This window comes from Coregonus clupeaformis, chromosome 8, assembly GCF_020615455.1.
Source record: "Coregonus clupeaformis isolate EN_2021a chromosome 8, ASM2061545v1, whole genome shotgun sequence".
Classification (NCBI taxonomy): Eukaryota; Metazoa; Chordata; class Actinopteri; order Salmoniformes; family Salmonidae; genus Coregonus; species Coregonus clupeaformis.
The window spans coordinates 49,870,958-49,895,016 of NC_059199.1; the positions used below are offsets into that span (position 1 = coordinate 49,870,958).

General features: G+C 43.0%; 1 protein-coding gene across 2 annotated transcripts in view; it reads left to right on the top strand.

The window, feature by feature from the left end:
• The first annotated feature begins 8,134 nt into the window (after positions 1-8,134).
• Positions 8,135-24,059, top strand: part of LOC121571890 (lysophosphatidylcholine acyltransferase 1) — a 29,354-nt gene continuing 13,429 nt past the window's right edge. The window contains exons 1-5 of one of the 2 annotated variants that reach the window (XM_041883672.1): positions 8,135-8,415; positions 19,111-19,296; positions 20,064-20,278; positions 21,694-21,806; positions 22,026-22,086. In XM_041883672.1, the coding sequence (XP_041739606.1) occupies positions 8,333-8,415; positions 19,111-19,296; positions 20,064-20,278; positions 21,694-21,806; positions 22,026-22,086 (658 nt within the window). In that variant the 5' untranslated portion in view covers positions 8,135-8,332. The remainder of the gene's footprint in view (positions 8,416-19,110; positions 19,297-20,063; positions 20,279-21,693; positions 21,807-22,025; positions 22,087-24,059) is intronic. The other variant, XM_041883673.1, reaches the window with a different exon arrangement.

Genomic DNA, 24,059 nt, shown 5'->3' on the forward strand with positions numbered 1-24,059 from the left:
TTTCCAATTATGAATCCAGGATTACTTTCTTGTGTAGAGCATTCTCTATAGGACAAAGACACACAGTAACATTATGTAATGCACACAGTGCAGTATAGACAACCTGCAATGTGCAAACAGCTGAACTCTGGAAACCGGTATGCCCACTTTTAGATGTTTTTTCAATAAACAAAAACCTTGGCAACTGCAATAGCCACCTATCCCTCTCTTTCTGTACTGTGTGACTCGAAGAGTACATTGGTGGGTTGGTTCTTCTATCCTTGTGGGGATCTAAAATCCCCCAAAGTCCCCACAAGGATAGTAAAACAACATTTCCCACGTTCCCATGAGGACAAAGGCTATGTTAAGCTTAGGGGTTAGGTTTAGGGTTAGTGTTACAATTAGGGTTCGGGTAAGAGGTTAGTGTTTAGGGTTAGTGTTACAATTAGGGTTAGGGGTAGGGTTCGGGTAAGAGGTTAGTGTTTAGGGTTAGATTTAGGGAGTGGGCTAGGGTTACGGGTTAAGGTTAGGGTTAAGGTTAGGGTTATGCTAAGGGTTAGGGAAAATAGGATTTTGAGTGGAAATGAATTTTAGGTCCCCACGAGGAAAGAAGAACGTAACGTATGTGTGTGTGTGGGTGTGTGCATGCGTGTGTGTGCGCATGCATGTGTGAAGTGCATGGATTTCCAAGCCTGGCAGGCAGTAGTATGAATAATATTGACCTCATGGTTGACTTTATGGACTGGTATGTAAGTAAATCAAGCTTATGGTCACAGTCACATAGGAACCACCCTGTCAGTGTGTGATTAATGCTGGTTCCTTTACTGGGAATTATTCTTCAACTGTTGACCCTGCTGTCGTTTCCCTGGCCGGGCCTCTCCTGTCCTGATAGAGCGAGAACTTTCAATGAAAATCATCCCAAATTATTATGACATCCACGCTGAATGAACAATAATGTTGAGCTATTTTCAGGATTATTGTCACCTACAGCCAGTACTGTAGTTACATATGAAGGTAAACAAGCAACCTGGACTCAGGGGTAGACGTAACATTGTAAAGGTAAATCCAGGACACTCCAATGAGTATGATATATTATGTTTCATACGGTATTAATTTGTGGAAGTCCATCATCCATTTTGTATGATATGTTACGAATTAGGTGGCTAACGCTAACGTTAGCTAGGTGGCTAATGTTAGCTAGGCTAGGGATTAGGGTTAAGTTTAGGGTTAAGGTTAGAGTTAGGAGTTAGGTTAAAGGGTTAAGGTTAGGGGGTTAGCTAACATGCTAGGTAGTTGCAAAAAGTAGTAAGTAGTTGCAAAGATGCTAATTAGCTAAAATGCTAAAGTTGTCCTTGATGAGATTCGAACACACAACCATTGGAGGTCCTGGGCTGGCGTGGTTACACGTGGTCTGCGGTTGTGAGGCTGGTTGGATATAATGCCAAATTCTCGAACACGATGTTGGAGGCGGCTTATGGTAGAGAAATTAACATTCCATTTTCTGGCAACAGCTCTGGTGGACATTCCTGTAGTCAGCATGCCAATTGCACGCTCCCTCAAAACTTGGCATTGTGGTGTGTGACAGAACTGCACATTATAGAGTGGCCGTTTAATCAGCTTCTTGATATGCCACACCTGTCAGGTGGAGGACTATCTTGGCAAAGGAGAAATGCTTACTAACAGTGATGTAAACAAATTTGTGCACAACATTTGAGAGAAGTAAGCTTTTTGTGCATATGGACAATGTCTGGGATGTTTTATTTCAGCTCATGAAACATGGGACCAACATCTTACATGTTGCGTTTATATTTTTGTTCAGTGTAATTTGTGTCCCGAATTTACTTTTACAATGTTATGTCTAGTCTATGAGACCAGGCTAAAGCAAGAGAGACCCAAAGATGTCAAACTGAGCAACATGGTCTCAGAGCATTTCGTATTAAATTTGTATATTTTTGTTATGTGTTAATTTGTGGATGTCCATCATCTATTCCCTGTGATATATCATGAATTACAATTCGTATGATATGTGAGGAATTGCAATTCGTACAATATGTTACAGATTTACAAAACATACAATATATTACTAATTTGCTAAATGTATGATATGTTACAAATTCCAATTTGTTGTGGCTAACTTTAGCTAAGTGGCTAGGTGGCTTACATTAGTGTTAGCTAGCTGGCTAAAATGAACGCTAAGGGCTAGGGTTAGTGTTAAGTTTAGGTGTTAGGTTAAAGGGTTAAGGCTTGGGTTAGGGGAAGGGTTAGCTAAAATACTAAGTAATTGCAATGTACCTAAAAAGCTAAAGTTGTCCGTGATGAGATTCGAACACGCAAACTTTGCGTTGCTAGACGTTCGCGTTATACACCCACCCCTCTGACCAACCACCCTCCTTTCGTTTTTGCCTTAAGTAACCTTCTATCCTTCACAGTGCCATCCGTTTTGTCACCAAAGCCCCATATACTACCCACCATTGTGACCTGTACGCTCTCGTTGGCTGGCCCTCACTACATATTCGTCGCCAAACCCACTGGCTCCAGGTCATCTATAAATCACTGCTAGGCAAATTCCCGCCTTATCTTAGCTCATTGGTCACCATAGCAACACCCACCCGTAGTATGCGCTCCAGCAGGTATATCTCACTGGTCATCCCCAAAGCCAACACCTCCTTTGGCCGCCATTCCTTCCAGTTCTCTGCTGCCAATGACTGGAACGAACTGCAAAAATCTCTGAAGCTGGAGACTCTTATCTCCCTCACTAACTTCAAGCATCAGTTGTCAGAGCACCTTACCGATCACTGCACCTGTACACATCCCATCTGTAATTAGCCCACCCAACTACCTCATCCCCATATTGTATCTCTATTTGCACATCATCTTCTGCACATCTATCACTCCAGTGTTAATACTAAATTGTAATTATTTTGCACTATGGCCTATTTATTGCCTTTCCTCCATAACTTACTACATTTGCACACACTGTATATAGATTTTCTATTGTGTTATTGACTGTACGTTTTGTTTATCCCATATGTAACTCTGTGTTGTTGTTGTTGTTTTTATCACTCTGCTTTGCTTTATCTTGGCCAGGTCGCAGTTGTAAATGAGAACTTGTTCTCAACTGGCTTTCCTGGTTAAATAAAGGTGAAATAAAATAAATAAATAAATAAATGTAACCATACCAAACATAACATATTATACTAATTACAGTGTCCTGGATTTATATTTACTGTGTTACGTCTAGTCAATGAGACCAGTCTGTACTGAGTAACAAATTGATGGGTGGATCAAATGAGAGAGGAAGCCCTGCAACTTCACACACATATTCGTACACACACACTCAAAGGTATCTGGCACATCTCAAAGACACATAACAGTTATCGCTGTGTGTCTGTGGCATGTGTGCTGAATATCTGGCACCACTGTAAAAAAAAAAGTGTTAAAAGGATCCTACACCTTCCAAAGTGATGTCAGAAAAAGGGGCTCGCTAATACGCATGCGCAGTCCCAGGATGCTCAAATTAGCCATCCTCCCTTCTCCGCCCCACATCTTCCTACCAGTGTCTTGTGAACAACAATAGTAGAATCGGTGGTTTGCCTTCGAAATAAAAGTCCCCCCCGTTGAACGCACACGGTGCATGTATTATACTTTAGTTTTGCATTGGGGGCATACATATATTGCACTGTACAGCCTTATCTATGGATCTTGGGTCCATGAAATGGGATGTCAGCCTACTCAGTGACACTCACAGAGGCACGGGAACAGGGTCTTGATGATTCTGTTGAAAATTGAGCACAATACACAAATGTAGAATTTCAGTTAAAGTAAGTGGCGCCTTCATCGCAACTGGGGAAAAGTATCCCGAAAAGTATCCAGATACAGTGACTTGGCTAGATATTCCCAAAGGGAAACCACTTTCGCAAGGGTAAAGGGAAGCCCCCTTTTCAACAAAGTTTCCCACAAACTGCAACTGGCCCTATGTTTAGCATTACTAGCGCTAAAAAAGCGATTTGGAAGTTAGCTTCTTTTGGAGGAGTGAAGCACATGCAATCTTAATCAGTCAACTGACGTGTTTCACGAGTGAACACATGGAGTGAACAAGACACGTTTGTTCATGGCTAGCTAGCGGTGAACTTTCCTAGTTGGACAACGTTTTGATTGCATGGATTCGCTTTCGACTACTTGCTAGCAAAGGTCACGAACACTTTCAATTAATGTTACATTTTCTCTCACATTTCTCTGTTATTTCTATATCCTACTTGTAAAAAAATGTTTTGAATTAAATCTAACTGGTTTGTGTTGATAATCGTTGCATGAAAGCAATAATTATAGTGAAACAGCCGTGGTAACTTGCTGACAGAAGATGTGTGTTTGTTTTTTTGAAAATATCAATATTGTAGAGCATTTCTCCCTTTACACCTCAGATAATATAATGGGCAAGATCAGGCACCTTCAGACTGGTGAGCAGCTGGCCCCTGTGACAAAGAGGACTGAGGACCTGTTCAGATCAAAGTTAAGCATAGTTATTTGTCCTATACATCTGAGTTCACAGCCAAAATATTTCAGCATTCCTTCAAAAAACACATTATAACATTATTAGTTCTTAAGCATAATGTTATGTGATATACTTACCCCCAGAAGAGAGTGACAAAAAGGGTCTAGAAGATACTGTTGCAAATTGTGCAAATGAAATGCAGGTTGTGAAAATTAGACTTATACTTTGTATGGACAATTCATTGACAAAAAATGAAATATTGCATTTACTTTTTTTGTGTGTGGAATCAACCATTTTTTGGGTGAATTTGGGGGTCTTTGGGTGCTGGTTATGATCAGCGTCAGACTCCTCAGTCGGTCTGATCAAATTTAATATTTCGCCTGGGAATGACAGCAAGCATGAAGTTTTCAGAGTAGTAGTGTAGTGTTTAGATTCTTATTTCAAACACTAAAGCTTACGTTCTCTTTCTTTGGTGAGACTCTGTCTCTGTTTCCAGGCTTGAGCCTTTTTCTGCCCGAACCAGGCACTCATGGGCTTTCTCATATGAATCTGAAAACATCACGAAAGAGGAGTTTATCAATTAATCGGTAAATGTCTGCAAACGACACATTTAGTATCTTAATATTCAGTTAAAGTACTCACTCTGTCTTCAGTAATTGAATTGAATACACCTCCCATGTATCAATGTCCGGCCGTTCGTGCGACATCACTGCCTTCCTCTTGTATGGAGGCCAATAACATTTGTCCTTGGTGCACCAGGTTTTTGAGATGACAGCTAAACTGTCATCTTCGTTCGGGAAATTAACCACAGTGTCGTAGTAAATATAATTTGTCGTAGTAAATATAAAATGTTATAACGTGAAGAGGGGGATTTGTCATGTGTCTGGTATTAACAGTGGGCTGTTGTGTTGGTTGTCGAACAAAGGACAGTAGAAGAGCAGCCATATCTTGTCACCAGATGGCCTAGTCAGGAGTGTAATAACAGGACAACACCCACGCCCAAGGCCACAATCACCAGATCCTCCTCACCAGTTCCCTGGACACACACAAATATTTCATTTGCACGCACACTCATTCTCATGCCTCACGAGTTCTTTGACACACACAGACATCTCACTGTGGACGCACACTCATTCTCAAACCCCCCCCTTCTACTGGTCGGGTGCCAAGGGCAGAGGACTCTGCCGTGCACCAATGGGGCTTCTACTCTGGACAGAGCAGACCCGCCTCCTACGCCTGGGAACCAATCAAGGGACTAGAAGAAGGACCCCTTCCTTTATGTTACATTGTATAAAATAATGCTGTAAACTCTGTTTATCCATCCTTCTCAACTGTCTCCATAAGAGGCAATTGATTGGGTCCATGCATTGGGCCCATGCATGTAGCTTGAGCAGTACCAGCTATCTCTGTTTTAATAAACTGCCTTTTGCTTAAAGCAAATTCCTCTCTGTCTAGCGTCGTTGGTTTTGTACTTCCTCTCCAATTATGTGTTCACCAACAACAGCAAACAAGGTACTGTGAACAAAAAAGAAAATAAGGGCACTCAATTAGATTAGTTTACACAAACATTTCACAATAGTAACATCTAATTGTAAAATATATATATATATATATATATATATTTAAAAAATATATGAATCACCATTAAAAGGCGTCCTTTACCTTCTGTGTGGTTTGCGAATCACCATTAAAAGGCGCCCCTTACCTGCTGTGTGGTACCGCATATCCCCATATGAATGGCATGATTGGTACAACCTTTTGGTCTATTTAATGGGGTGTTTTGATCGGGTGTAGGGTTAGTGTTAGCTTGATTTTGTGGATTCTTGACCTTGTTCCTCAGGCTCAAGGCTCAGGTATGACGACATAGGTTTAATTATTTTAGAGATAGATATCTTGCAGTGGGGGAGGGCAGGAGAGGACAGCTCAGGAAAAAAAATAAGATTTGTAATCGATAATGTAATAATTTTTTATGGGGGGGGGGTAGAAGGATTGCTTTATACTATTCCAGGTATTCCAGGTAGGGTTTCAAGTGTCTCCGGAAGGTGGTCAGTGACTCCGCTGTCCTGGCGTCGTGGGGGAGCTTGTTCCACAATTGGGGTGCCAGAACATCAATTAGCTTTGACTGGGCTGAGCGGGAACTGTGCTTCTGTAGAGGTGGGGGAGCTAGCAGGCCAGAGGTGGATGAACGTAGTGCCCTCATTTGGGTGTAGGGTCTGATCAGAGCCTGAAGGTAAGGAGGTGCCGTTCCCCTCACAGCTCCGTAGGCAAGCACCATGGTCTTGTAGTAGATGCGAGCCTCAACTGGAAGCCAGTGGAGTGTGCGGAGGAGCGGGGTGACATGAGAATGTAGCATGATTTATATGTAAAACAATAATTGTGATGAAAGTCTACAGATCTTTAATTGTGGCATTTCTTCAACAGGACTTCTCTCTGATGTCTGGTTCCTGAAATATGTTGATGACATCACTCACCCTCAAGCTCCACTAGCACATGCGCCCCACAACATTACACATGAAACCCTCCTGTCCATCTTCAATATGACATCCCCATAGACAGGTAGGGTGGTTTGTATCCATATTCAGTTTAAATGCATTCCCTGGTTTGCATGAATCTTCAGTTAGAACATTTTACTGACTCATCATCACTGATCAAGTTATTCCACCAACGATGGAGAGAAATGTATCTTGTTTATCTCTAAACTTGTTTAGAACATTATAACATTTCTTAATGGAAACTGAAAACTAAGGAAGACTTTACAGAAAATGTTACCTAGGGGCCTCTTAAGTCTAGAGCCTGCACTGTTTGTAAGTCTGTAACATCTATGTAAATACATTACATTGCAGTGTTGTGCTAAAGGTTGTTACACAAGACCATGTTAAAGGTATTATTGTTAACCTATACCTAACACCATATCTTAATTTGTGTATTGCTGTAAAATGAAGATGCATTTCCTGTCATTTTTGTTCTATATTCACTAAAACTCTCCTTCATAATGCCCAAGATTAGTGAATAGGTTACTTAAAAGTGAAAGTATGCAAGCTATCTACTTATAAGAACACACATAAAAGTAGTGGAACTTGCTATTACATTGAAATGCATTATGCGATTACAAAATGTGGAACTTTATAATGGGCATTTTCCAGACAAAGCTGAATGGGACAGTTCAATTCTTGTCAAATCAGTGTGGTTTATATAAAAATATATATACATATTGTTTTCAGCAATAGTAGCAGTACTTATTCAATTTATGAGAAGGTGTTACAGCAGGTCGCACGCACGGGGTCCGCATATCGACATGGCCGAAGTTCCTCCACTGAAGGTCAGACCTCCCCCTAGCATACCGGCTTGCCGCTCAAGAAACGCTAGTGGACGGATGAGCGATTGCCGACTATCGGCTTGGGCATGGTCTGCCTCCGGAGTCCCGACCGCGGCAAGCCGCTGACTGTGTGCCACCCAAAAAACGCTGGCGGACCGACAGGTCATTGTTTGCTGGGTAACAACATTCCAAACTTGTTTAGCATTATCTAGTCCAACTGTGGCATGATTCCACTATTTTTATCCATTTAATCAGTTTCAATGGGGAACTTTTATTTTGAAGGCAAACCACCGATTCCAGTATTGTTGCTCATGCTAATGTTGTTCACAACACATAGGTCATCTCACTCACGGACGAGAACGAATTGATGGTCCTCGAGCCTACAGATCAGCACCATCCGTACTGTGTAGCGAGCCTAGATAGTCGATTTCAAAGAAGCATTGCCTGTTTATTGTGGAAGAGAAAAACCGTTGCGAGCTGATAAGTGTTTGTTTATTTGTTTTCAGTTATGAAGTTGCCAAATAAGCAGCATCATTCCTCGGAGAATGGAGATGGGTCGGACTTGCCTCCCCCGTTCAGAAATCCTTTCGTTCACGAGTTACGATTCACTCCCTTGGAGAAAATCAGGGTAAGCAACCGTTCAACTTTTCACGACATCGTATCTAATGAACATTCAAATTATTTGTTGATGTTTTATTTTGCCTATTAGCTAGACAGTTAACAATACTATGTGCTACAGTAGCTACTATAAGGCTAGCGACTAGTAGGTACTTGATTTTCTCTGCCCACCAAGTTTTCCGTGCCTTTCAAGCTTGTTGTTGCATGTTGCTAGAATAATTGGTATATCTCGACCATAAGCTACATTTAGGGACTCAACTCAAATCTAAACATATGCTGTAATTTTATGGTGAATTAATCATATAAAGAAGAGTTTTCATTGACAAAATACCAGAGCCAACGTTTTGTAGCTATTGAATTGATGATCTTGATTCTCATCATTTGCATGTAAAACGTTGGCATTGGATTTCCATGTCCAATAATAGCTGTCAACTGTAAAACTGTTGTCCTAAATGACTGGACAGCGTTCACTGTTCAAGGGAGGGTTGCCTACTGTGGCTTTTGAATAGATCTGGGTCACACACACATTCTTTCTCTCTCTCATTGATTAGGAACTAACGTTATTAAACATAAGCATTTCGCTGCATCTGCCATAACACCTGCTAAACTGTGTACGCGACCAAAACAATTTGATTACACACACACGTTATTATATCCTCGTGGGGATCAACATTTTTTTCCTATTCAAAATCCTATTTCCCCTAACCTTAATCCCTAACACCTAAACTTAACCCAAATTCTAACCCTAAACTTAACCCCTAAATTTAAAATAGCCTGTGTCCTCATGGGATAGAAGAAGAAGGCCACACAGACACACAGTTGTCCCCATACTCTCTGTTTGGCCTTTTACACACAGCGGTGAGGCTTGGACATGCAGTTATCACTATCAGACCATGCTGCAAAGGACAGAACGGCTGTAGAATAGGGCATCGTTCAGCAAATTATCTTCCTTATTTGCACCAAGTGTTCCATTCCCTGACCGTAACATTCTAGCCAATGTGTGTAGCAAGTTAGTATTCTGAGTGAGAGAAATGTCTTGTCCCGTTGTTATTTCCAAACATAACTTACTTTCATTACAATAACATTCAAAAGTGTACCAATACTCAGCTAGCATTCTTCCTTTAAGTGCAGGAAATGTGGTTTGTCCTGTTTCTGTTTCCTTGGCCTCTCGGCTCTCACACAGCCCCAGGACCAGGGTGTGTCCCAGTCACTCTCAGCCATATACTGTACAGCAGGGCTCTCCAACCCTGTTCCTGGAGAGCTACCCTCCTGTAGTGTTGTCATGATACCAACATTTTACTAACGATACGATACAGGAAAACTGCATGAAACATTCTTTACTCTTCAGTTACCACACAGACACACACACTCCCTCCCTCACACACTCACTCTGTCTCCCTCTCTCATAAACAAACACACACACCACTCTCTCTTCCACAAACACATACACACTGCTCCCACTTTAGAAACGTTAGGCACCAAACAGGATGTAAGGTGCCCCAGAAAGAGAGATTTTTGATAGTTTAGGCTTACATTAGGCCTATATGAAACCTATTTTTTGAAGCACATGAGTAGCAGACCTTTCTTCCTGTGCCAATCAAATCTACCAGGTTGTTAGCTAGCTAGGTAACATGACTGAACAACGTTGTTTATCAAACCAATAATTAGCGACACAGGATTAGTTTAAAATGGCCCGTGATATGGTTTGTGAAATTATATCGAAATCGCGCAGGAAGAAAAAAAGGTAGCTCTGGTAATATGAGTCATATTTTTTTCAACCGTTTGAGCTAGAGACAAGACGTTTTCTTGGCTGTAAAGCTGCAAGCATGCATGTAGCGAAGCTGTTTTTCGTCTCTGGCACTGTACGTTTTCACTCCAACCCCAGTTATAACTAACCTGATTCAGTTTATCAACCAGCTAATTATTAGAATCAGGTGCGCTAGATTAGAGGGAGTGAAAACCTACAGGACGGTAGCTCTCCAGGAACAGGGTTGGAGAGCCCTTCCCAACAGGGTCCAGGAAACTGGCCTCCATTTTGGCACAGAACATTTTGTGCCAGCAATGGAAGAGAAACACAGCAAACAAGTTTACTCCTGCAGCAGGAGGCTTGCTTTGCACACACACACACACGTGCACACGCACATGCACACACACTGTACACACAATGTACACACACACACTGCAGAGAGAGATAAGGGGAAGAACGTGAGCAGAAAGGACTGAGATTTTGGAACAGCATTTAGCTTTGGAATCTGGTGCTAATTATTCCAGTCTCTGGATCTAGGCCAAGCCTCTGGAAATGCGTGTTTCTTTTCTATTGTAATACAAGCACGTTGGCCTTTAAAATTGTGTTTCTTAGAAGACCGTCACAGTGTATCCAATTGCATTGCCGTTGCATGTTTCTGTCAAAGATTAAATCAAAATGATTGTTAAACTCAGATCTAAGTAATAGTTAGGCTAGTTGGACAGAAAAAGGTGCTGGAGGTTACTTGGGCTGAAGTACACACACACACACACACACACACACACACACACTTGGGCCAATCAGAGATGTGAATGTTGCTAGTTGAGTTAGACCCATGCTACAGTTTACTATCTCAGTCTTGTTCTCACTAGCCTGCTACCTGCTCTTACTGTGAAGGTGTCCAGGTGTGTTTTTCCATTCTATGTAGACACAGACACACACACTGGTTCATTTAAGAGCTGCCTCTCTCTCTGCCTGAACATAACACTACTTCCCTTCACGCAGCTGGCAACAGAGCCATATGACTGGGTGACACGTTTGAGTGTGTGTGTGTCTGTCACGCCAACACATGTAAGCACATTCCTCCCTCAGGCCTCTCTCTCTCTCTCTCTCCCAGACCGCCTGTTTTGAGGAAGAGGAGTTTGCAAAACAACAAAAACACCACAAGTGAATTAACGTCACAATGAACCAACACACTGAACTAACAAAACAAAACATCCCTAGTAAAGAAGACATCACTCACTGACTGAACAGATGAGGGGTCTGTATTGTAGTGTCTCTGTCTGTCTGCCATTTAGCCTATGGATAAAGTCTGCATTCTTTGAGGAGCCTGTGTGTGTGTGTCTGTGTGTTTGTTGACATTAGTTAGGGTTAGTTAGCCCTTGCAGAGCTGAAGTCCTTCTGGTTTGCATTTCTCCCTGGCAGCACTGATGATGCAACTAAATAATAACAGGAGCTTCAGCTAATAAGCACTTCAAGCTGTTGGTTCATTATACTGACAGGCACGAGCAGAGGGGGATCTGGGACTATCCCTCATAGACCGGAAGCAGGGAGAGGGGTGGAGGAAGAAGAGAAGGTCATGCTATCAGTGACAGTACAGGGATAGAAAAGAGAGAGAGGGAGGGAGTGAAGGGGATGGAGGAAAAACAAGGGATTGGGGCTATCGGTGACAGACAGGAAGGAAGAAAGAGAGGGAGAGGAGAGGAGAGGAGGATGTGGGAGAGGGAGAGGAGAGGGAGAGGAGAGGGGGATGTGGAAGAGGGTGTATGTGGGTGAAAGAGAGGTATATTTTGTTATATTTGACAACCAGGAAGGGCAACAAACCAAGATTGCAAAGACCATTCTGATGTCAGGTGTGTGTGTCCGCCTGTGTGTGTGTGTGTGTGTGTCCGCCTGTGTGTGTGTGTGTGTGTGTGTGTCCGCCTGTGTGTGTGTGTGTGCGCCTGTGTGTGTGTGTGCGCCTGTGTGTGTGTGGCCCTAGCAGCAGCAGCAGCAGATGGGTGGATTGGTGCTGAGGGACAGATGGGGTGTTAAGGCGTCTGCACACTAGGTTCGGTTTGCTCCTAGTAGAACACATAGTACTGTTTGTGACTCACTATCCAGTATACACTTCCTCAAAATAGTCAGAATGAATCTACACTTAACAAACATATGAATTCAACATGCAACAATTTCAAACATTTTATGGAGTTACAGGAAGTCATTTAATTGAAATAAATTAATTAGGCCCTAATCTTTGGATTTCACATGACTGGGAATACAGATATGCATCTGTTGGTCACAGATACATAAAAAAAAAAAAGTTAGGGGCGTGGATCAGAACCAGTCAGTATCTGGTGTGACCACCATTTGCAGCGCGACACATCTCCTTCGCATAGAGTTGATTAGGCTGTTGATTGTGGCCTGTGGAATGTTGTCCCACTCCTCTTCAATGGCTGTGTGAAGTTGCTGGATATTGGCGGGAACTGGAACACGCTGTCGTACACGTTGATCCAGAGCATCCAAAACATGCTCAATGGGTGACATGTCTGGTGAGTATGCAGGCCATGGAAGAACTGGGACATTTTCAGCTTCCAGGAATTATGTACAGATCCTTGCGACATGGGGCCGTGCATTATCATGCTGAAACATGAAGTGATGGCTGCGGATGAATGGCATTAAAATTGCCATCGATAAAATGCAATTGTGTTTGTTGTCCGTAGATTATGCCTGCCCATACCATAACCCCACCGCCACCATGGGGCACTCTGTTCACAACGTTGACATCAGCAAACCGCTCGACCACATGACGCCATCTGTCCAGTACAGTTGAAATCAGGTTTCATCCATGAAGAGCACACTTCTCCAGCGTGCCAGTGGCCATCTAAGGTGAGAATTTACTCACTGAAGTCTGTTATGAAGCCGAACTGCAGTCAGGTCAAGACCGTGGTGAGGACGACGAGCATGCGGATTAGCTTCCCTGAGACGGTTTCTGACAGTTTGTGCAGAAATTCTTCGGTTTCCGTGTGGCTGGTCTCAGGTGAAGAAGCCGGATGTGGAGGTCCTGGGCTGGTGTGGTTACACGTGGTCTGCGGTTGTGAGGCCGGTTGGACGTACTGTGAAATTATCTAAAACGATGTTGGAGGCGGCTTATGGTAGAGAAATGAACATTGAATTCTCTGCCAACAGCTCTGGTGGACATTCCTGCAGTCAGCATGCCAATTGCAGGCTCCCTCAAAACTTGAGACATCTGTGGCATTGTGTTGTGTGACAAAACTTTTATTGTCCCCAGCACAAGGTGCAGCTGTGTAAGGATCAAGTTTCTTGGTATACCCCGCCTGTCAGGTGGATGGGATGGATTTTCTTGGCAAAGGAGAAATACTCACTAACAGGGATGTAAACAAATTTGTGCCCAAAATTAGAGAGCGAAGTTTTTTTTGTGTATGGAACATTTCTGGGATCTTTAATTTCAACTCATGAAACATGGTACCAACACTTTACATGTTGCATTTATATTTTTGTTCAGTGTAAGGTAACGCAAGAAATCTGTCATTCATTTTGACGTTTTTGCCAAGGAGATCTTAGTCGCGCAGTTTTACATCTAACTAAGATGTTTGGTGCAGTATTTCGCAAGTTTTAAAAAATTGCATGAAAACAAACACTTCATTGCAGAATCGCTACTGTTGACCAATCACAGACGAAGGGGCGTACACTTCGACTACCGAACTTCGGCTTTCCTCGAGAAAAGTGTTGTGTGCACCAACAGCTCAGCTTTAAAAGACCAAAACTAACAAATACGTCACAAAATTCTGTCGTAATATATGCATGTTGTTTCGGAAGAGAAGCATGAGGACGCCTTTAGAGGGCAGGAAGATGCTTGCCTGCTGGGTAGACCCCTACGTGTGTGTAGCGGGGTGAGATACCCCCGTAAGTGTGTGTGTGTGTGTGTGCGACAGGGTTTCCGTTTGACCGGCAGCATTTTAATTTACCGGACATTTGAGAAATGTTACCGGACCAATATGCATTGGGTGCGTAACCTGATTATGGCGTCCACCCACGGTGCTCAGAATGTCAGAAATCATATTTAGATTATGGTAATTATTCATAAGAGAACATGCAAGTCAAGGATGCAATGATGTTTATCCTTACCGTGCACTTTGAAGATGTTAGAATAACTGTCCACATTTACTTTTCCTCAGCCAACAAGATGAGTAATGAACAGCAAAATCACTAGCCTATGCATAGGCGAAGCGTGAGTTTCAAGTTTGAGGAAGCACATTTTGACCATAAAAATGCACCTTTATAATAAAGCATGCCATACATCATTGCGTTTGCAGACTTACAGTATGTGATGAGTAGATTGAATAGTCATAATATAGGCTAATAATATAACTCAATCACTGTTCGCAAAACATACCGTTCAATGCATGGCTGAGCGTGTGTAGTGTAAAGGCCTGGGCTATAGGCTTAGTGTAGAGGCCTGGCCTATAGGCTATATCAGATACGTTTCTTCTTTCTTTGCTTGGGAAAAACACATTTCATGCAATTCTGCTACACTTTATATGACTGGAGACATTAGCAGAATCTTTTTTTAATACGACAAATTACAGGGTAGTCTACTTTGCTGACACTGACAAACAGATAAATAAAAACGATGTTTTCCATATAATAGGCCTACGAGAAGGGGCGACACAAATATAATATGACTTCCATCTAAACTGGATGAGTTGTGGAACGATAGATCCCGAATTCATCCAACCAGTATGCCTAGGCTACATAAACAACACTGATGCAACCGATCAGAACGTTTACCTTAAAATGTTGATAAACTATTATTTCTTAACATTATCAGCGCACAAGGCAGTAGGCTACGCGCGAATGTGTATTTGGCTATCCGACAATGAAAGAAAGTTGAAAACCAATAGAACATGAGAGAAATAAGCTACTGATTTCAAATGCATATGGAAGTCTGTGTAAAATAATTGCCTCCGCGGATATGGTCAGATTTTGCGTAGGCTACTTTTAAACAATTAAGCAGCTATATGTTTTCAAAATGCGTACTGCCTCAAGCTCATTGCAAAGTGTTGTGTGACTCGCAGATGTAGCCTGCCTTCTGTTGTTGCCTATGCATTTGAATGGGGAATGGGAAGCACGATTCAATTACCAGTTGAGAAATACAAATATTATCTATTTTTAATCATGGCCTAAAAAACTGTTCTCAACACATTATTGCATTTAGAATTGTTGCGCAATGATTGGGCTTATAAAAGCGCTGTCCGACAGATTTTCTGCTAAATGGCTCTGTATTGGTATGCTGTGCATGTGATAAATAAGATGCATAACAAATATACCACTCCCAATTTAATTCCACAAAATTATGCAAATGAACCCGTAGACCAATAAGCATGAGGGGTCAAATGTATTTGCATCAACTGGTATTTTCATAAATGAATAGGCTAAAAAGCATTATTTCGCAATAGGATCTCTTTTCTTCTCCCAGACAATTGGTGGTGCCAATTTTATTTATCTGCTTTTCAACAAAAATTGCCCAAAAGCCGGTTACCGGCTAACAGAGGGTGGAGATCCTGCCCCTAATGGCACTTGCCAACCCTGGAGGATGGGAGGAAGTGTGTGTCTGCATGTTCGTGTGTGTGACATGCATTTAGGGAAACAAAAGGCGTGCATCTCTCTCTTGCATGCCTCCTCTCTCACATATACACCACTGAGTCTCCTCCTGAATATTTCACACCACAAAGCTTTCCTTCTTAACTCCCTGAATCCTCCCTCACAACAAACATGGAGACCAGCTCACAAGAGTGCCAGTTTTAAAACACAACCATTCGCTCCTTTCCCTAACCTTTGAAATGAGCAGAAATTAAGGGTGTTTGAGTTGAAATTATGTTCTCTTCCTATTGAAACTCATCTGAAAATCGAGGACAGTTACATTTTTATCTCTTGATCTTAATGACATCACCAGCCAATTCTATATTAACCCCCAAAAACTGCGTAACGTTAGCTAACAATTATTACATACATCTATTAATAGGATTGGCTACACTTCCATAATTACAAGCTAGCTGGTTATCATGGAGGTTTCTCTGACAATCTGATGAGAATCTGAGGAACATATGTACCTTGTTGTAACTTCTCACTCTGATCTTAAAAGTAGCTTGTCAGATTTTTTTGTTGTTGTTGTTTTTTATGGCGGGAACGGTGCGCCGCTGCTAAATGAAAATAGGTGAAACACTGACTCTACAGGAGAGACGGAGAGTCATCATTCTGGACACATTTTAGTCTGTTGCAACAGGATTGTAACCTCAGTAGAAGGGCTGCTAGATGTGTGTGTTAGTATGCTGTTTGGATGAGTCCATTACAGAGGAGGGTGGTGGTGGTTGTGGGTGGTCAGGATGGGTCCATTAGGTGATTTGGGGAGGGGTGAGTGTCATAAACCAACCCTATTAGTGTTTATTTATTTAGCTGGACATGCTGTCTGCACCTGGGGCTCACACAGATCGATGGAGGGAGAAATTAAAGCGGAGAGCGGAAGGAGAAGAGAAGGAATACGAGTCCCCTGGGAGAGGAAAGGAGACCATATCATTGTAATGAAGGGAGACAGAGATGGAGAGAGAGAGGGAAATATATTTATAGAGAAAGCAATAGAGAGATAAAGATGTACAGTATCGAGAACAACAACACACTACTGTAACACACAGTAGGCGAGGGAAGAGAGATAAGAGGGCAATTTAAGAGGTCTCTAGAGATGGAGAGAGCACCAGGGAGAGGAATAGAGGATGGGGAATGGGATCTGAAATGACAGTGTTGGCTGTGACATTGTGACCCTGTTATTAGGAGTTATTAGGAATGATGGCATGATCCTGACACACACACAATATAACCATATTCCCTGCAAGGGCAAAGGGCATGACGGGTCAATAGTTATCAGCTTTGATCTCAGATGATGCTTCGACCTTTGACCTTAATTAACTTTTTTGTTCTGTATGAGCTAATGTATGCATCGACCATGTGATCGCGCTAACGTAAGGAGTATAGAGTAAACAAGGAGAAGCTAGGAGGGATGACTAGCTGTATGTCTGTCATTGCTGGATGGTTGATGGTTAGAGGCAAGCCTGAGTCTCTACTTCAATAGTGCCATTCCTGATGGGTCAATCTAATTTACTAGCTCTCTCCCCTCTTCTACATCCTCAGACTGCTCATCTGTAGACCAGCACTGATCACTCTGGAGAAAACATACTTTAATAATGTTTACATACGGTTTTACCCACTTCTGTGTATATACTGTTTTCTAGTTAAGGCTTATCCTATATAACCTTTCCTATTCATGCAGTGCATTCGGAAATTATTCAGACCCCTTCCCTTTTTCCACATTTTGTTATGTTACAGCCTTATTCTAAAATTGATTCAATTATTTTCTTCCTCACCAATCTACACACAATACCCCATAATGACAAAGCGAAAACAGGTGTTTAGAAATGTTTCTTTACATAAGTATTCAGACCCTTTGCTATGAGACTCGAAATTGAGCTTAGGTGCATCCTGTTTCCATCCATCATCCTTGAGATGTTTCTACAACTTGATTGGAGTCCACCTGTGGTAAATTCAATTGATTGGACATGATTTGGAAATGCACACACCTGTCTATATAAGGTCCCACAGTTGACAGTGCATGTCAGAGCAAAAACCAAGCCTTGAGGTCAAAGGAATTGTCCATAGAGCTCCGAGACAGGATTGTGTCGAGGCACAGGTCTGGGGAAGGGTAGCAAAACAATTCTGCAGGATTGAAGGTCCCCAAGAACACAGTGGCCTCCATCATTCTTAAATGGAGGTAATTTGGAACCACTAAGACTCTTCCTAGAGCTAGCTACCTGGCCAAAGTGAGCAATCGGGGGAGAAGGGCCTTGGTCAGGGAGGTGACCAAGAACCCGATGGTCACTGACAGAGCTCCTGAGTTCCTCTGTGGAGATGGGAGAACCTTCCAGAAGGGCAACCATCTCTGCAGCACTCCACCAATCAGGCCATTATGGTAGAGTGGCCAGATGGAAGCCACTCTTCAGTAAAAGGCACATGACAGCCCGCTTGGAGTTTGCAAAAAGCCACCTAAAGGACTCTCAGACCATGAGAAACAAGATTCTCTGGTCTGATGAAACCAAGATTGAACTCTTTGGCCTGAATGCCAAGCGTCACATCTGGAGGAAACCTGGCCTACGGTGAAGCATGGTGGTGGCAGCATCATGCTGTGGGGATGTTTTTCAGCAGCAAGGACTGGGAGACTAGTCAGGATTGAGGGAAAGATGAACGGAGCAAAGTATAAAGAGATCCTTGATGAAAACCTGCTCCAGAGCGCTAAGGAAGGTTCACCTTCCAGCATGACAACGACCCTACGCACACAGCCAAGACAATGCAGGAGTGGCTTCGGGACAAGTCTCTGAATGACCTTGAGTGGCCCAACCAGAGCCCGGACTTGAACACGATCAAACATCTCTGGAAAGACCTGAAAATAGCTGTGCAGCAACGCTCCCCATCCAACCTGACAGAACTTGAGAGGATCTGCAGAGAAGAATGGGAGAAACTCCCCAAATACAGGTGTGCCAAGCTTGTAGCGTCATACCCAAGAAGAATCAAGTCTGTAATCGCTGCCAAAGGTGCTTCAACAAAGTACTGAGTAAAGGGTCTCAATACTTATGTAAATGTTATATTTCATTTTTTTATATTAGTAAACATTTCTAAAAACCAGTTTTTGCTTTGTCATTATGGGGTATTGTGTGTACATTGATGAGGGAAAAAAACAACAATTGAATCAATTTTAGAATAAGGCTGTAATGTAACAAAATTTGGAAAAAGTGAAGGGGTCTGAAAACTTTCCGAATGTCTCCACAGCCTATCTATACACACCATTATATGTATATATATATATATATTCCGGACTCTGACATTGCTCGTTCTGATATTGACCATTTGCTTTAGTTTCTCTCTCTCTCCTCCCCCCTCTCTCTCTTCCCCCCTCTCTCAGATCGGTGTGATGACGGTGACAGTGTTCCCAGTGCGGTTGTTCTTTGCCGTGCTCCTCATGCTGATGGCCTGGCCCTTTGCCTTCGCTGCCTCTCTGGGACGATCTGAACTGGCTGTGGAGACAGAGACCTGGTGGAGGAGGTACGCGTGTCAGTATGTGAGTGAGCGAGTGACAGAAAAACATTAGGAACACCTGCTCTTTCCATGAGACTGACCAGGTGAATCCAGGTGAAAGCTATGATCCCTTATTGATGTCACCTGTTAAATCCACTTCAATCAGTGTAGATGAAGGGGAGGAGACAGGTTAAAGAAGGATTGTTGAGCCTTGAGACATGGATTGTTTATGTATGCCATTCAGAGGGTGAATGGGCTAGACAAAAGATTTAAGTGCCTTTTGAACGGGGTATGGGTAGTAGGTGCCAGACGCACCAGTTTGAGTGTGTCAAGAACTGCAATGCTGCTGGCATTTTCATGCTCAACAGTTTCCCGTGTATATCAAGAATGGTCCACCACCCAAAGGACATCCGGCCAACTTGACAGAACTGTGGCAAGCATTGGAGTCAACATGGGCCAGCATCCATGTGGAAAGCCTTTGACACCTTGTATTCATACCCCGACGAATTGAGGCTGTTCTGAGGGCAAAAGGGGGTGCAACTCAGTATTAGGAAGGTGTTTCTAATGTTTTGTACACTCAGTGTGACACACCTGACACACCTGATAATGACATCACAACCACTTGTGGAATATTTGTAGAAGGTTTGGATACGATTGTCATTGTGTCAGGGCAAACACACACACACACACACAACAGGACGTAATTGCAAACAAGTCTTCATTTACTTACCTGTATAAATAAAGGTTAAATAGAAAATAAACACACACACCCTCAACCAGTCTCTCTCCTACAGAATCTGTGACATAGCCCTGAAGGTGATCATGCGTGCCATGTGGTTCTGTGGAGGGTTCCATTGGGTGACGGTGAAAGGGGAACCGGCCCCGCCCTCGCAGGCGCCCATCCTCACCCTGGCCCCTCACTCGTCTTACTTCGACGCCATCCCAATCACCATGACCATGGCCTCTATCGTCATGAAGACCGAGAGCAAGAACATCCCTGTCTGGGGCAGTGAGTAGTCTTCCTCATCTTCATCTCTCTCTCATCTTCATTAAATACCATTGTCTTCCTCACCTCTCTTTCTCTCCTTCTCTCTGCCTCTTCCCAAATTTTCAGGCCTTTTCAGTCTGTCTCACTGTCCAGGGAAGTGTGTACTCTTCATATTCAGTCTCTCTCTCTCTGGTACCATAGTCTTCTTCATTTCTCTCTGTGTATGTCTCAAAATGCATACTACCATGCTACAAGCACGCAAATTGGAGCACGGGAGGGTCGGAGTATGAGTCCAAATCAAAGTATGTGAAACGGAGCATGGAGGGCACTTCTCGGATGCGTACTCCGTTTGTACATATTTTGAAGCATGCATCGATGCACAAGCTTCAACGGAAAGTATGCAAAGAAATATGACACAACCACTTAAAAAAGGATGCAAAATTTGTTGAAATCAATGGCGGCCATTATTTGAGCGGAAGCGAGAGAAAATGCACTCCGACTTGGTAATGAAATGTTGCCTATTCACATCTCATATGTTGCCTGACTACAAAATGTTATCTTGATACGTAAATAAATACATGCTGTTAATTTTGGCATGTTTACCTGCCTACGTACTGTAGATCGCAAGCCCATAATAAGTCAATAGGGCTAACTGACTAGCTACTACTTGTGCTAGCCAGATAGCCACAAATAATTGTTAGCTAGCTACCCACGAAGAATTAACATCTGTCTTGCATATTATTAGTTTTAGGTCATTTTTGCCTCTTAAACTATCTGGTTAGTTACATTATTATGATTCACATATAGCTAGCTGATAGTTATGAAGTAAAGCGGTTACTTTGTGTATATCTTGTATCGTCTATTGTTGCCATTGTCCTGGCTGGAAGAAGGTTCAGTGAATGGGGAGGTGAAGCGTGGGATAATACAGTAGGGGGAGTGCTTCTCAAATGTAATGTTTTATGCATTCTCCACACTCTCGCCCTCACAAGATTGTACTCAAGAGAACGTTGTCGGAGAATGCACTCGAAGCAGGAGAGTGTGGAGTACGGTAGTATGTATATTGAGAAACACCCTCTGTCTCCGTCAGGGGCGGTGAGAACCATAGTCTTCTGATAGATACTGACTGATGTGTGTTAGTGAGGGTATTTGAGTGGACATGAAGAGGGAGGGAGGAACAGTATGAGGGGGAGAGGTGGTGAGACCAGGTGTTAATGATGAGCATATTCTCGTTATATTCTCATTATAACATTATTATAGTTTGAATGTTATAATGCTGTGCTAATCACTAATCTCTCTCTTTCCCTCCCTCTCTCTTTATCTCCATCTCTCTCCCTCTTTCTCTCTCCCCCCTTCCCCCCACCTCCCCCTCTCTCCCCACTGTCTTTCCCTCATCCCCCTCCTACCCCTTCTGTCTCTCCCTCCCCCTGCCCCACTAGCTCTGATAAAGTTCATAAGGCCAGTGTTCGTTTCGCGGTCGGACCAGGATTCTCGTAAGAAGACGGTCGAGGAGATCAAACGCAGAGCCCAAGCTGGAGGGGAGTGGCCTCAGGTAACACACACACACACACACTGCCTGGTTGGGTTGTTAACGTAAAGACCAACCTTCCTCAATCTTGTAAGTCAAATTCAATGTACTGTGTGTTTAGGTAAGACAGGATGTAGCTAAATCTAATAAACAATGTGTTTTGTTTTCTGCTGTTGCCATGCTAACTCTGTGATGGCAAAAACAGCTTAAACGATGTCTATACCTCCGTGTGTGTGTTCACAGATAATGATATTTCCAGAGGGGACGTGTACCAACCGATCCTGCCTCATCACATTCAAGCCTGGTATGTGTTTTTCTTTATGCTGACCAGACCCTCTGTCTGTCTGTCTCGCTGTCTGTCTGTCTCGCTGTCTGTCTGTCTGTCTCACTGTCTGTCTCTCACTCTCTCTCTCTCTCTCTCTCTCGTCCTTTCTCTCTCTCATTGCTAATGTTTGCATTACAGAGGCTCAGTGGGGTTTGAAAATAGCGCCCCTTGTGCCTGTCACTGTGTGTGTGTGCCTGTGTGTGCCTGTGTGTGTGTGTTTTGAATGCGCACTTCCATGTGTGTGTATTTCTGTCTGTGTGTGCGTGTCTCTGTTCTGTGCGTGTCTGTTCTGTGTGTGTGCGTGTCTGTTCTGTGTGTGCGTGTCTGTTCTGTGTGTGTGTGTCTCTGTTCTGTGTGTGTGTGTGTCTCTGTTCTGTGTGCGTGTCTCTGTTCTGTGTGTGTGTCTCTGTTCTGTGTGCGTGTCTCTGTTCTGTGTGTGTGTGTCTCTGTTCTGTGTGTGCGTGTTGGCTGTGTGTGCGTGTTGTCGCTTTGTGTGTGTGTTCCCACTGTAGTGACCCCTCTTCATTGTGGCTGTCCCCACAGAGTAATCCCTTCTGTTCCACCCCAATGTCACTGTCCTGTCCCCATAAGCCATGCTTTTCTAACCCTGTCCCCACCCTGTCCAGTTAAGCTACATTCTGGGAATCGAAAAACAACAAAATGGTGTCCTCGCCATTTCTTATGGTATACAGCTGAGGGATGGGGCTAGGGAAATGTAACCACACTCAAGTTCATAGACAGTGCTCCAGATGCAAGGAAAGACAACATATATTTTGAAGCTATACATTGTTTACATTGTTGTTTGTAAACAATGGAGTAACAAATTCTTATCTTTTGGGTTATGACAAAGGTAAATAGTTAGATATACAGTACCAGTCAAAGGTTTGGACACACCTACTAATTCAAGGGTTTCTCTTTATTTTTACTATTTTCTACATTGTAGAATAATAGTGAAGAGTTCAAAACTATTAAATAACATGTAGTAACCAAAAAAGTGTTAAACAAATCAAAATATAATTTAGATTTTAGATTCTTCAAAGTAGCCACCCTTTGCCTTGATGACAGCGTTGCACACTTTTAATATTCTCTCAACCAGCTTCATGAGGAAGGCATTTCCAATAGTCTTGAAGGAGTTCCCACATATGCTGAGCAATTGTTGGCTGCTTTTCCTTCACTCTGCGGTCCAACTCATCCCGAACCATCTCAATTGGGTTGAGGTCGGGAGATTGTGGAGGCCAGGTCATCTGATGCAGCACTCCATCACTCTCCTTGGTCAAATAGCCCTTACACAGCCTGGAGGTGTGTTGGGTCATTGTCCTGTTGAAAAACAAATGATAGTCCCACTAAGCGCAAACCAGATAGGATGGCGTATCGCTGCAGAATGCTGTGGTAGCCATGCTGGTTAAGTGTGCCTTCTAAATAAATCACAGACAGTGTCACCAGCAAAGCACCCCCACACCATCACACCTCCTCCTCCATGCTTCACGGTGGGACCCACACATGCAGAGATCATCCTTTCACCTACTCTGCGTCTCACAAAGACACGGCGGTTGGAACCAAAAATCTCAAATTTGGACTCATCAGACCAAAGGACAGATTTCCACCGGTCTAATGTCCATCGCTCGTGTTTCTTGGCCCAAGCAAGTCTCTTCTCATTATTGGTGTCCTTTAGTAGTGGTTTCTTTGCAGCAATTCGACCATGAAGGCCTGATTCACGCAGTCTCATCTGAACAGTTGATGTTGAGATGTGTCTGTGACTTTTTATTTGGGCTGCAATCTGAGGTGCAGTTAACTCTAATGAACTTATCCTCTGCAGCAGAGGTAACTCTGGGACTTCCTTTCCTGTGGCGGTCCTCATGAGAGCCAGTTTCATCATAGCGCTTGATGGTTTTTGCGACTGCACTTGAAGAAACGTTCAAAGTTCTTGAAATGTTCCGTATTGACTGACCTTC